This window comes from Quercus robur, chromosome 4 (genome assembly GCF_932294415.1).
Source record: "Quercus robur chromosome 4, dhQueRobu3.1, whole genome shotgun sequence".
NCBI lineage: Eukaryota > Viridiplantae > Streptophyta > Magnoliopsida > Fagales > Fagaceae > Quercus > Quercus robur.
Genome location: NC_065537.1, coordinates 56,364,330 through 56,378,258, shown reverse-complemented (window position 1 = coordinate 56,378,258; position 13,929 = coordinate 56,364,330). Strand labels below are relative to the sequence as shown.

Sequence of the window (13,929 nt, the reverse complement as noted above, 5' to 3'; positions counted from 1 at the left end):
CTCTTTGCATTTCTCTCTCTCTCTCTCTCTCTCTCTCTCTCTCTCTCTCTCTCTCTCTCTCTCTCTCTCTCTCTCTCTCTCTCTCTCTCTCTCTCTCTCTGCGAAACAACCAAAGATTTGAAATGTTAAGAGGTTGGAGATGAAAGGTTTGGAAGTGGAGGGTGAGGGCTAGCTTGAGATCAGAGAGATGGAGCGTGAAGGTTGAGATTGGAGATGGAGGGTGAGGGTTAAAATCGGGCTTGAGAGATGGAGGTTGATATGCAATGGGTGGAAAATATTTTTAGTTTACTATTTATACAAATCCTAAAGCTGCGTTTTTAACCTGCGGCTATAGGCAAAACCTGGGGCTGCGTTTGAGAAATGCGGCCCCATCCCAAACTAAAGTCGCGAGTTTAAAATGTTGCTTTAGACGAAATTTAAAGCTGTGTTTTAAACACACAGCTTCAGACCAAATTTGAAGCCGCATCTATGAAATGCAGCTTCAGGTATGCTAGAGCCGCATTTCAAGTTAAGGGGGGGGGGGGGGGGGGGGAAGCGTTTTGCCAAAAAATTAAATACGGAGGTCCTTAGGCTGCATTTTAAGCTCAAAAAAATGCAGCCTCAGAACCCTTCTATGGCCCCGCGTTTAAAACGCGACTTTAAGGTTTTTTAAGCCGCGTTTTTATAAACGCGGCTTTAGTCTATGCTAGAGCCGCATTTTTACAGTTAAGGAAAACAGAAAAAAAAAAAAAAAAAAAAAAAAAAAAAAAAAAGAGTTTGCCAAAAAATTAAATATGAAGGTCCTTAGGCCGCGTTTTTAGCTCAAAAAACGCAGCCTAAGAACCCTTCTATGGCCCCGCATTTAAAATGCGGCTTTAAGGTTTTCTTAAGCCGTGTTTTTACAAAACGTGGCTTTAGTCTATGCTAGAGCCGCATTTTAAAAATGCGGCCACAGTTAAGGAAAAAAGAAAAAAAAAATGAGTTTGCCAAAAAATTAAATACGGAGGTCCTTAGGCCGCGTTTTTAGCTCAAAAAAATGCAGCCTCAGAACCCTTCTATGGCCCCACATTTAAAACACGATTTTAATTTTTTTTAAGCCACGTTTTTATAAAACGCAGCTTTAGTCTATGCTAGAGGGTGGAGGGTTATTGGAGAACTAGCAGTTTCTAGGTTATCCCTTGATGAATATGGGGTTTGGGATCCTCTCTTTGTCACTGCAGAAAGTAATTTTGCAGGTTCCTACCTCATCATTAGAGAAGATAGTGCAATCATAACCTCTGGGACCCTAAAGACACATGAAGAAATTGTGAATATGTCTTAGAGATTTTTGTTGTTTTTGGAGGAAAGGGATTTTTTTTTTTTTTTTTTTTTTTTTTTTTTTTTTTTGTTGTTGTTGATAGACGTGAGTTAGGATTCAATGATCTGTTTTTTTTTTTTTTTTTCCTAATTTAAAATTATGTTGACATTTTATAAAATAAAATAAAATTAAAATTGCTGACATTGTTAGTCGTAGTCCATGTGGTAGATGATGTGGCAATTATTTATTTATTTGTTATTTAGATTGTTTGACACGTCAGAGTTTTCCATCCAATAGATAATGACAGGGACTAAATTGACACGACATTAAAAGGTGTCGAAGGGGAAATTGATGCCTCTATCTAAGATGTTAGGAAGCCAAGCCGAAACTCGACTATGGGCTCTTGAGATGGTATCCAAAGGTTTTCTGTGTGATGACAAAGCCTATTCAAACAAGAAACTAAGGTTGCACTTGACAAAACAGCAACAAAAAGCCCAATGAAAAACACATTACAATACTTAATTATTACATTAGTGGTCCTGGTCTGATAGTTCAAGTGAAATAAAATCTCCAGCGGTAAGGGTAAATTATACTTAGTCCAGAAAAACAGATTTAAACAGTCCAATGGTCAATGATTAAATAAATTTTGGAATGTGTTAACTCCTAGGGGTCCTTGCATGTCTTGGTCAAGGGAGTTCATTGTACTTTTAGCCATCATTACATCAATGTGAGGGAAAAGTTCAATTGTTACATATACATTATATCCTTCAACAGTAAAAATTAAAGGTTCTATGGAAAGAGGAAAAGGATTAATTGGCATGGTGTGAAGGGAGAGAGGGATCCTAGCTCAGTTCAGGGGTGGCCCTAAACATTTTGGGACCTAAGGCGAGAACTAAAAATGGGGCCTTTTTTATACTTATATATTAATTAAATTAATGTTTATTTAATATTTTTATATTATATTTTTCATCATTATTTTCATTTTCTTCTAAATTATTTTGAAGTTCATTATCAAGATTTGTTGTATTGCAAAATTGAACATCATTTTCTTCTAAATTATTTTGGTGAATTTATTGCTCATTTGTGATATTTTCATCTAAATTTTGTGTTATATTTTGTTTATTACTAATAAAAAATTTATCCATTGATCCTTTTTGAGACTCAATTAATTTTTTTTTTCTTTTTTTAAGTTTTTCATACCCAGATGCATATTTTCTAGAAGACATTTCTAATCAAACAATATATTTATAACGACTAAAATAAAAAATAACTTTCAAGTGTAGAGCAAATGAGAAATAGAACCTGATTTATATAAAAAGTATTGTTGTAGTTTCACTGAACAATAACAAGTTTTTAGTAATCTCAACCTGCATAAATTAAAAAAAAAATTTAAGTACAAGCATAACAAAAATTTAAGCACGACCATAACACTGACACAAGACTTATTAATAAGACCAACCCCCCCCCCCCCCCCCCCCCCCCAAAAAAAACACACACACACACACAAAACAAATCCTATCTATAACCAAAAAAAAAAATGCAGGCTTTAAAAAAAAAAAAAAAAAAACTTGAAGGCCTAAACTTAACGCCCAGTCTAAGGAGGGTCTAGGCAGCCATAATGATAAACTAATAAGTGATAAAAAAAAAGTTACAAAACCAGCCAAGGAGGGCCCAAATAAACAAAGTTATCTTAAGTTCTTAACAAATAAAATGGAGTGCCCTGTGTCCAAATATTTATAATTTTGTACCTGATTTTTGAACCTCAGAACTTGATACAGTGAGGTGAGGTGAGCAGTTGAGACTTAAGAGAGGCGGAGAGCAGAGAATCAGAGAGAGGCTGAGGCAGTCCAGCTGGACCAGCCATCCAGGCAAAGGAGCAGAGACTAGAGAGAAAGGTAAAATTTTTAGGGTTGAGTGGATTTATTTGTTTTGATTTGTGATTGTTTTGTGGTCAATCTCTTAGACCAAATTTGTAGTTTATCTGGTTGATTTTTGGTTTGTTTTTTGGTCAATGATTTTGTTTAGAACCAATGTTTAATAGGATTTACCAAAAATTTTGTTTTTTTTTTTGGTTAAAAGGATGAGCCAGATTATTTTTGTAATTCATTTGAAACTAATTTTTTTTCCCTCTACAACCTGGTTCTTTTCTAAAATTTTGGGGCCCCCTTCCACTTGGGGGCCTTAGGCAATTGCCTAACTCGCCCAAGGGAAGGGCCAGTCCTGGCTCAGTGCAGCAAGTATTAAACTAAGATTTTGGTGGGTGGGTGTTCATAAGGCATGAATGAGACAATATGTGTTGTTTTTAGTAAGTGGGATGAGATTAACTCTGAGGTTAAGGCTTTTTGTGAGTGGTGGGCTGCTTGTGAGTAGTGGGAGGCATTTATGAGCTGTGTTTGTGTAAATGAGAGGAAAGAATGTCTGAGGTTAGATGAATGTGGGATGAAAGGGATGAGTAGTGAGCTTAAAGAGAGCTAAACTACTAGCAAAATGGCAAATAGACTAGAGGTTTCAGAGGAAATTGTTGTTTCTATGGGCTGAGATGCTTATCTTTTTATAATGGAGCTTTAGGGAAGCATTAATTAACATAAGTCCAAAAAACGTAGGGTTAATCAGAGGTGGAGAACCAGGGGTTAATCTTCCTGGGATTTTTGGTCAGAAGTAGAAGGTTTGCTTTATGGGCTGCTTTGCTTCTTTGGGTAACGATGGGATTTTGCATTTAATGTCAAGATTTTTGTGGCTGAGTTTAATCAATGTAATTGGGGCGTGTATCAAAAGCAAATCCTAAAGCTACAACTAAGATTTAGACCCCCAAGAATTAAGATTCAACACCCCAAGCCAGGTGTCAAGTTCTAAGCCTACTTCAGGGGGTTTTGCTGGAGGTCCTTTTATGCCCTCCAAACTACATGTTCCCAATTTTTTCTCCTTTAGGATTCATGGGCTTGGCACATGAATCACGTCTTGAACGTTTTTTAACATTTATAGCATCAATTTGCTAGAGTTTAAATAATTTGGTTTCAGCTCCCCTTCCATTGGAGGTGCAGTCTTGAAAAAAGATGATGAAGTTCCATCACCTTTTAGACTTCAATTGATGTTACAGGCCTCGGGTGTTGTTCACGTCAGGTAGAGAGTGACCACAAGCCGATGGGACAGCCTCTAGTTCATCCTTAAGGACTTGGTTCTCTTGTTGTACTTTGGTCAGGGGTGAACAAGAGCAATTTTGCCTACTTTTAGTCCTCTACCCCTTGCTGGGATCTCTTAAATTGGACCTGTTCACCAGTGTGCATCCTACAAAATCAAGAACACATGTTGCCATGGACTTTCCTTCCTCATGGACTTTTATTAGTAAATATTATTTGGGTTTTGAGAGTAGATAATTCATAAATTCCATAAGCTTGTAATATTATAGTAATAGGTTTAAGAATCTAAAGTATTGTTCATTATTGAACTTCTAGGTGAACTAATTATGATATAGTATTTTGCCAAGTATTGATAACCTTGGGCTTTCGATAAATAATGACAACGAAAGTTGGGCATTTGATATTGCCAATGAGAATTGGGCTTTTGATGTTGCCAATGAGAATTGGACTTTGATATTGCCAATGAGAATTGAGCTTTGATGTCGCCTAATGAGAATTGGGCTTTGATATTGCCAATATGAATTGAACTTTGGATAAATAAACCGCCATGGTTTCAAACCATGGGCTTTGATTATAGATTTGAATTCCATTGATAAAATTGTTTTGCCATGAATTTGAGTCATGGGTTTTTTAGATATTGCCAAGCATAAGTATTCTTGGACTTTAAATAGAATAAGATGTGTGTATTGGATTCATAGGGCCAGTTTTGGGCTTAGCTAAATAATGACAATAAAATTGGATAAAATATGAGTTTTTGGGCTTTTTGTTATATTTTATATCATCACTCAATTTAGATAATGAGATATGAAATATTTGGGAAAACCCAATAACTTATTAGTGGTATAAATAGGTGGTACTCAAATAAAATTAGGTGTAAAAAAAAAAAAGTACCCTAACAAAAGGTTAAAGACCAACTTGATATAGTTGAAAGGTTAGGGACTAATTTGAAATCTGGTATAAAGGATAGGGACCAAATACGTAGTTTACCCAAAAATAATCTTAAATCAAACGTAACACCGTCAAAGTCAAACACAAAGAATCATCTTTAACTTTTTTTTTTTAATTATTATTATTTTAAAACATTGTTACAATAAACAATATTTTCATAATAATTTTACAACAAAGCTTAAGTGGTAAATTATTATTGATTTCTGTTTAGAGTTCATAAGTTATATCACTTTTTTATTTACAATTAACAGCTTGACACTTAATTTTTATTATCAAATTTTTGTGAAAATTATTCTTTATTTTATTAAAGAAAGATGCTAATGCTATGAACTACTTTTTTACAAACGGCTGGTATGATAAATGGTTATTATTAAATAAAAATATGATATTAGTAGCGGGCCCAAATGAGAATCCATAAGAATTTATCACAATCTTACATCAACAGTTTGTAAAAATGTTGTAAAATTGTTTGTCCATTTAGCATTACTCTTTACTAAATTGTGAAACTCACAAAAAGTTAAGCACAAAAGCTACCACAACCTATTGCCATGCTTCATCCCCTCACTAGTACACCAAAATAAAAGTTGTAAGTAATTAACTGAGTATGTATGTATGTATTCACACACACACACACACACACACTATGTATTTATGATAAATATTTTCGTATTTTTTACACAAACTTTTTAAAAATAAATGTTTAATACCCATACTATACACGTATTATTTATTTTTCCGTTTCTGTATTTTTATTCTGAATTTTTGATACACACTTTTATTGAAAGATACCAAATTATACCCATTTGTATGACTACCATAAATATTTTCGTATTTTTTACACAAACTTTTTAAAAATAAATGTTTAATACCCATACTATACACGTATTATTTATTTTTCCGTTTCTGTATTTTTATGCTAAATTTTTTATATGCACTTTTATTGAAAGATACCAAATTATACCCATTTGTATGACTACCATAATATAGGCATACCGTATTTTACTAACTATAGACTTAACCCTCAAGTTGATGAAATTTTATTTATTTATTATTTATAATTCTACTTTGTGTTGATACATTTTGTGTTGTATTTTCAAAGTCTCCATCACAACTCCCCTCTTTCCCTCTTATAATTTATGTCGATTTTAGTTTGGATTAATATTTAGTTATTTTGAAAGTGGAGATTTGAGTTTATATTCAAATAAAATATACATGGTTATATATTTAAATGTACCTATAAATTGTGTGAGTAATAAATTATTATATTGTCTATCTTCAATGCCTTTAGTTTAATTTTAATTTTGGTTAAGATAATATTATTATTTTGTGGTGAGTTTTGATTATCATTATAATCTCCTTAAGAGAAGAAGAAATTTGTATAATATTTTTGAAACTTAGAAAGTTTAGTTCTACAAAAAACAAATTAGTAAAACTTAACGCACTATAATAGTAGTTAAAAGGATATGGACCACCTCTAAAAAAAATCAATCAAACGCACCCAAATATAAAATACTAGAATGTTATATTTGTAGAAATAGAGCAATGAAAAATACTTATAGAAATTGCTTCATTTTTAGAGGGAACAAATTTTCTTCAACAAATTTTAGAGAAAAAATTAGACTTTATATCATTGTTGATGGCCATTTCGGAAGCCCAAGTGGAAGGGAGAGGCCCAGTAACACGAATAGAAAAGAGTTGGCAAACGGATAGAAAAGCCATTAAGCCTGAGCGGCATGAATAATGGATCACAAGCCCATGAGATGAGCAGATGGGCCTTGAGGAGGTAAATGGGCTTAAAGGAGCCTGGAAAGAGAGAAAAAGCAAACCATGGGCAATATATGATGTGGAAAAGTGAGAATGGGCCACGACAGGTCCAAAGTAATGAAAGCAAAGAAAGTAAGGGGTTGATGGCAAGCCCATGAACTCCAAAGATGAGGGACAATGTAATTAAGTCAGGGAAGCCTAAAGAATTCAGTAAAAGTCCATGGGAATTCAAAGTTAAGAAAAGGGCCAAGAAAGCCCAAGGAAAGTAAACAGGCCCGGGACACCCAAGGGAAAACAAATGGGACATAAGAGCCCACCAGTGATATAACAAAAGAACCAATGGCCATGCTGGACCATTAGGAAAAGAATAAATGGCAGGGCCAAAGAGGCCCAGCCAGATTGAGGCAAAACAACTTTGTAGCAGGAATGATAGAGTGGTATGGCAAGAGATGGTAGTAGGAAAAAAGGTGGGTTGAAGAAAAGCAAAGCCCACCATCAAGCAAGGTCTAGCCCTGAATAGGGCAAGCTATAAAGGAAAGGGAAACCAAAAAATAGTCAAAAATGGACGGTAGACTGTGCAGGCCAACCACAAAAGACACATGAGCAATAGGCAGATTTTGGATATACATGGAAAAGAGGCACGCGCATGGCCCAAGCCTCACCAACGTGTACCTAACCAATACAGGACACGGTGAGGTCATGGGTCAGAGGTAAGAGGGCATGGTTTGTGGTGGGGAGAGGGAAAAACCTATTTTGAGGTTCCTGCTAGGGCTCTTTTGGGGGAAGTGTCTTGCTGTGATGACATACCACTCAAAGGAGCAAAACTGAGCTGGAACCACTAGGTACATGCCATGAGGGATAGGGAGAGAGAAGGTACATACCACCCACACTGACAGACTGGTGGTGGTCGGCAGGTACACTTATGCCAGACAAAGGTGGTTAAGAGCTAAACTAGTAAAATCCAATCACAACAGGCACTATAAAGAGACCCTGCCGTGTACAGGAAGGTGAGAATGGCAAGCACCACGGTATTAGAAATTTGAAAACCAGGAAATAGAAAAAAAGTATTAAGAAAAAGAAGTAGAAAAAGAAAAAGATAAGAAAAGGGGAATATTAAAAGAGAAGGAAATAAAAAGATAGAGAGTTAGAACGGCAGGCAAGCACCAATAGGTTGATTCCCTCTCTCCCTCTCAAAATCTTGCTCTTTGTCGGAAACAAAAGGTCTTCTTGTGTACCAACCATTCAAGTCCGCTTCCCTCAAAGTGATTGATTTCCACGGCAGGATCTTCCTGAGAGATTATTCACTTTGAGAAGTGGTGTTCTTCCCTCTATGGTTTTGGTTCTACGGATCAGATTTAATCTGATTTATTTCCTCTCTCAATCAACTCATATACTACTCACTTGTTTCCCTTACTTTTCTTATAAAACAATTGTTATTAAACTGTGATTATCTTTTCTTAAGTAGGAATTATTTGTTTACCTTAATAAAGATCTCAAAGTACTTTATTTTATCTTGTTATTATCATATCTGCCTACTGCAACCCATTTGAAACAATTCTGCCCACTGTAAGTGTGCTCCTAGCAGACGAGGCATAGTTTGCACACAAGCCGAACCAAATTGAGTTGCAGCTGGACCGGTCTCAACTCCCATACTAAAAATATTGGGGCCCAATACCGTAGAAGGCGGCCCAGCCCACTTTAACCAAAAAAGGCCTACTACATTAAATTGGCGACACCACTGGGGAGTCGAGAAGCAGATAGGGACAGAAGCCCTCACAAACAAATGCCTCCAAAGTCCAGAACAACGCGAAATATGAGTGTCGTGCCCTCACAAGCAAAGTCCAGGCCAACGATGCCTCACCAACAGCAGCCTAACCAGGTGGAAGGTAACAACAGAGTAGGGGCTGAACCCTAGCCACAACCAAGAATCCCTACTGACAATGCCAACATCTTCATTGATGTTTTCCAATCCCAGTAACACTCACAGCAACAAATGATGGAAGAAATCCATCAGTTGAAAACAAACAAAACAAAGAAAAAGGAAGTCAGCGTGACCCAGAACATGTGGTAGACAAAGAAGAGACACTAGCAGGAGGTGTCCCACAAAATGCGGAACAACGTTTCATCACTATGGCCGAAGTAGTGGCTCTCCTGGAACAAGAGAAAGCTAGAGCACCTAAGGAGAGATTCTATGCACAGAGGCCTCCTTACCCACTGAAGGTACTCAGCAAACCGTACCCTGAGAGATGAACCAAGGGCCAGTACGATGGCAGGAAGGGAAGTGTAGTTGAGCACATAAGCAAGTTCATTGATAATCTTCGCCCTTACGCCGTAGACGAAGACTTATGTCTTCGAGAATTTTTCAAGTCGCTATGCGACCGGGCATACACCTGGTACATTGGCCTAAAGCCAAGATCGATCCCAACTTGGAGTGAGATGGTGGATGTATTTTGCACTAAGTACTTCCACGGAGAAGAAATAATAAAGCTTGCAACCCTGCAAGCAACCAAGAAAATGAATGGCGAAGGTTTGATGGAATACATCAAAAGATTCAAGCATATAGCACTTGATTGCTATGATCATTGTGAAGAAAGAATATTGGTGGAAATGTGCATAACGAACATGATCAGGGAGAATAGGGCAGTCCTGGAAAACTTAGAAATCTCCTAGTTCGCACAGTTGTTGCAAAAAGCCAGAAAGACTGCCCAGTCCGTAAAACTAAGTTCAGACAAAAGAAACGCTCCGTAAGCGATGGCAGTATCCACTAGTAAGCAGAGAAGGAAGACTGATGGAAGGGAATACGATACTCCACCATGCACTCCAAAAGAATTAGCTGTGCTACTAGACAAGTGGATAGCAGATGGAGTTTTCAAGCCTAATCAAGTTTCCAGAGAACCCACAAAAGAGGAGCGGAGGGATCCTTGCTTCTGCCGTTTGCACAACTATGTGCAACATCGTATCGTAGAGTGTCAGGAGCTCTGCAAATTGGTGCACCACAGGATCAAAGAAGGGACTCTAAAACTATCCCAGTAGGAGGTTCAAAGAAACCCACTCCCAAACCATAAAGGTAATGGTGTAGCAACGGTAGTGATTTGCGCGGATCCAAGGGAAGACGAAGAAGAAAATCCAGTTCTGCCTACCGCAGCAATTACCACTTTACAGCGAAGCTCCAAATTCAAAATTTTGGTTGATTAGCTAGGGCTCACAGCAAAGGAAAGAAAGATAGCCGCGGAGGCTTTGGTGAGCATCGCCTCTGGGGTAGGAGTAGAATGCTTATCAGTAGAAATCCTAGACAACAGAGCCCTCCTACAGGAGTCGACCGAGATCACTTTTAGTAATGAGGATATGGAAGTGGGATACCCAGATCACCGGAGGCCCCTCTGCATGGCGGCATCTATAAATCAAATCCCCATCAAGAGAGCCTTGTAGACACAGGTGCTTCTGTAAAATCTCATTCCATTGAGCACTTTACAAGCAGCAGGAATTTTATAAAGAAAGATTCAGGGATGCCTAATGGAAGTGATGGGGTTTGGCGGAAGGGGTAAGTACACCGCAGGCCACATTCAGCTGTGGTTGAAAGTAGGCCCTATAGCTTCTTTAGCACGGTTCCACGTAGTGAAAACGAAGGTCTCCTATCATGTGCTTTTGGGGAGACCATGGTTGCACAAACACAGATTGGTCCCATCCACCTATCACCAGTGTGTAAAAGGAAGGCTAAACCGCAGGATGATACGCATAGCAGCAAACCCCTCGCCATTCGAACAAACAGAAGCTCACTTAGTAGAAGCTAAGTTTTACAACAAATGGGCTTCATTTGGGGAAAGCTCAGTATCAAAGCCGCGAGGTACCTTCGTGCCTAAGTAGGAAGATGTTCAAGGTGACCTAGAGCCTGACCTAAGGGAGTTACTAGCACAAAAAAAAAAAAAAAAAAAAAGAAGCACCCACTGCAGAATCGAATGACACACCCCAATGTGTCAGGGTCTGAGGCCCTAATGGCAGGATTGTGTATAAATTATGAAGCCGTACGGGGCCCACGAGTGAAATACAAGCGGGCCCCACCCAAGAGGGGCAGCGCAAGAGTTTGGAGTGTTGTGTGGCACAAGATAGCTCAGGGGAAGAAAGTAATAAAGAGAAAGATGAAAAATCGTAGCAGAAAAGGAGGTGCAAGTTGTGGCAGAAGAAGAGTTGGAGGAAGTTGACCTGGGGTCTGGTTCACAAGGACTAAGGCCTATCTTAATTAGTTCAAGTCTGATAGAAAAGAAAAAATCAAAGTTGATACTGCTATTAAAAGAATTCAAAGACCTTTTCACGTGGGATTACAGTGAAATGCCAGGGTTAGACCCTGGGCTAGTGGTGCATACGTTGAATGTGGACCCAGAAGCCAAACCAATGGCCTAGCTTGCCAGGATATTCCACACTGAAATATAAGGGCAAATAGTCAAAGAAGTACAGAAATTACTAGCCGCAGGATTCATCAAGTCTATCCAACATAGTTCCAGTAAAGAAGAAGAACGGGCAGATAAGATGCTGTGTAGATTTTAGAAATCTCAACAGAGCCTGTCCTAAGGTCGAGTTCCTATTGCCAAATATGGATTTACTAATAGATTCTGCGGGCAGGAAGCAATCAAGGGACATGGAGAAAGTTGCTTTTAGAACACCCATAGGCAACTTCTACCATACTGTGATGCCCTTCTGGTTAAAAAATGCAAGTGCAACTTATCAACGAGCAATGACGGCCACATTTCACAACATGGTGCATTAGGAACTAGAGGACTACGTGGATGATATAGTGGTTAAATCAAGGAGGAGAGAAGAGCACTTCCACGCGTTGAAAAGGGTATTCGAAAGGTGTAGATCCTTCAAACTAAGAATGAACCCTCTCAAGTGTGTATTTGGAGTGTCCTCTAGGAAATTCCTGGGCTTCCTAGTGTACAGCACTAGAAAAGATGTGGACCCAGCCAAAGCCACGACCATAGCCACTATGAGACCATTGGCCACGGTAAAGGAGTTAAAGAGCTTCTTAGGGAAGGTCTTGTATATCTGAAGATTCATCCTTAGGTTGGCATCAATCACCTCTACTTTCACTAAATTGCTCAGGAAAGGGAAAAACCTTGAATGGGGAGAAACGCAGCAGATGGCCTTCAAGAGGTTATAGCAGATCATGATGAACCTTCCAATGGTACAAGCCCCAATCCATAGAAAGCCATTTCTACTCTATATGGCCGCCAACTCTTATGCCATTGGTGCATTAATCGCCCAAGAGGATGGAGGTGGTGTTGAGCAACCAGTGTACTACATCAGTTGTGCCTTAAAAGATGTAGAAACTCGTTACCCAAGGGCAGAAAGAGCGTGTCTGGCTATTGTGTATGCTTCGCAGAGGTTACACCATTATTTCTTAGCCTACAAAGTATGGTTGATGACCAAGTCCCATGCCATCAAGGCTCTGTTGTAGCAACCAATCCTCTCAAGCAAAATATCCCAGTGGTTGTTACAATTGTCACAGTATGACTTAAGAATGGGGACACCGAGGGTGGTGAAAAGCCATACTATAGCAGATCTATTGGCACAATTTCCTAGAGAAGAAGAATTCCCACTGAACGATGAAGTTCTAGGGGAAGTAGTCATGGCAAAAAAGGTCAGAGAACAATGGTTAATGAAATTTGATGGGTCTTCTACCACCCAATCAGGGGGAGTGGGAGTAGTTCTATACTATGAAGAAGATAAGGCAGTAGCGCTATCATTCAAACTGGAATTCCCCTATTCAAACAACATAGCAGAATATGAAGCCTATCTAACTAGGTTGGCCACGGCTCTTGAAATTGGAGTCAAGCACTTGAAGGTGATGGGTGATTCAAACTTGGTGGTCTGTCAGGCCAAAGGGATCTTCTCCCTAAAAGAACCCAGCCTAACCCTATACAGAGCAATGGCCCAGAAGATGGAGGAGAAATTTTCAACCTTCAAAATAGAACACGCTCCAAGGAACAAAAACCAGTTCGCAGATGCGTTGGCCATACTAGGCTCGCAAATAATGTTCGAAGGGGATAACACCAGGGTAGTGGTCAGCAAGAGGGAAGAATCCATTATTGAAGTGTCAAAGGAAAGATTTCGGGAGGAACGGTGCGAAGGGGATTGGCGGATCCCCATAAGGGAAACCTTAATGAAAGGAGAAGGTGCCGCAAAACTGAAGGTGTTGACAGACTACGCCCTGGTAAGAGGAGAACTGTACCGCAGGATGCCTGGTGGGTCTTGTCCAGATGCGTGGGGTAGGAGGAGGCCTAGAGAAAGTTGAAAGAAGTACATGACAAGACTTACGGATCCTGCGGGGAGGTTAGCCTTTACCGCAGACTTCAAAAGGCAGGCATCTATTGGCCAATCATGGGTAAAGACGTAGATCGAGTCCAAACCCAATATGGGACCTGTCAGCTCATAGCAGACAGAGAAGAAAGTTATGCTATTTTCATCAGCGAAGACTGGAGGAGACCATTCATGCAGTATTTGGTAGAAGGCATCCTACCACAAAAGCACGGTGAAAGATATAAGCTTAGGAGGTTGGCAACGCGCTACTTTTTGCATAACACGGTCCTTTTCAAAAAAGGGTACGATGGTGACCCCCTAAGTTGTTTGGGCCCTGAAGAAGCAAGAGAAATGATAAAAGAAGTGCATTCAGGAGAGTGTGAGGAGCACCAAGGGAAGAAAAAGCTTTACACATGCCCACTGTAAATGGGCTATTACTGGCCTACCATGAAGAAGGATACGACAATTTATGAAGAAATGCCACAGTTGACAAATGCAAGCCAACTTGAT

At 39.0% G+C, this 13,929-nt stretch overlaps 1 protein-coding gene across 1 annotated transcript; it reads left to right on the top strand.

The window, feature by feature from the left end:
- Positions 1-12,343: 12,343 nt before the first annotated feature.
- Positions 12,344-13,414, top strand: LOC126722212 (uncharacterized). Its single transcript, XM_050425357.1, has 2 exons — positions 12,344-12,532; positions 12,629-13,414. Exons 1-2 carry the CDS (start codon positions 12,344-12,346, stop codon positions 13,412-13,414), a joined length of 975 nt encoding a protein of 324 aa, XP_050281314.1.
- The last annotated feature ends 515 nt before the right edge of the window (positions 13,415-13,929 follow it).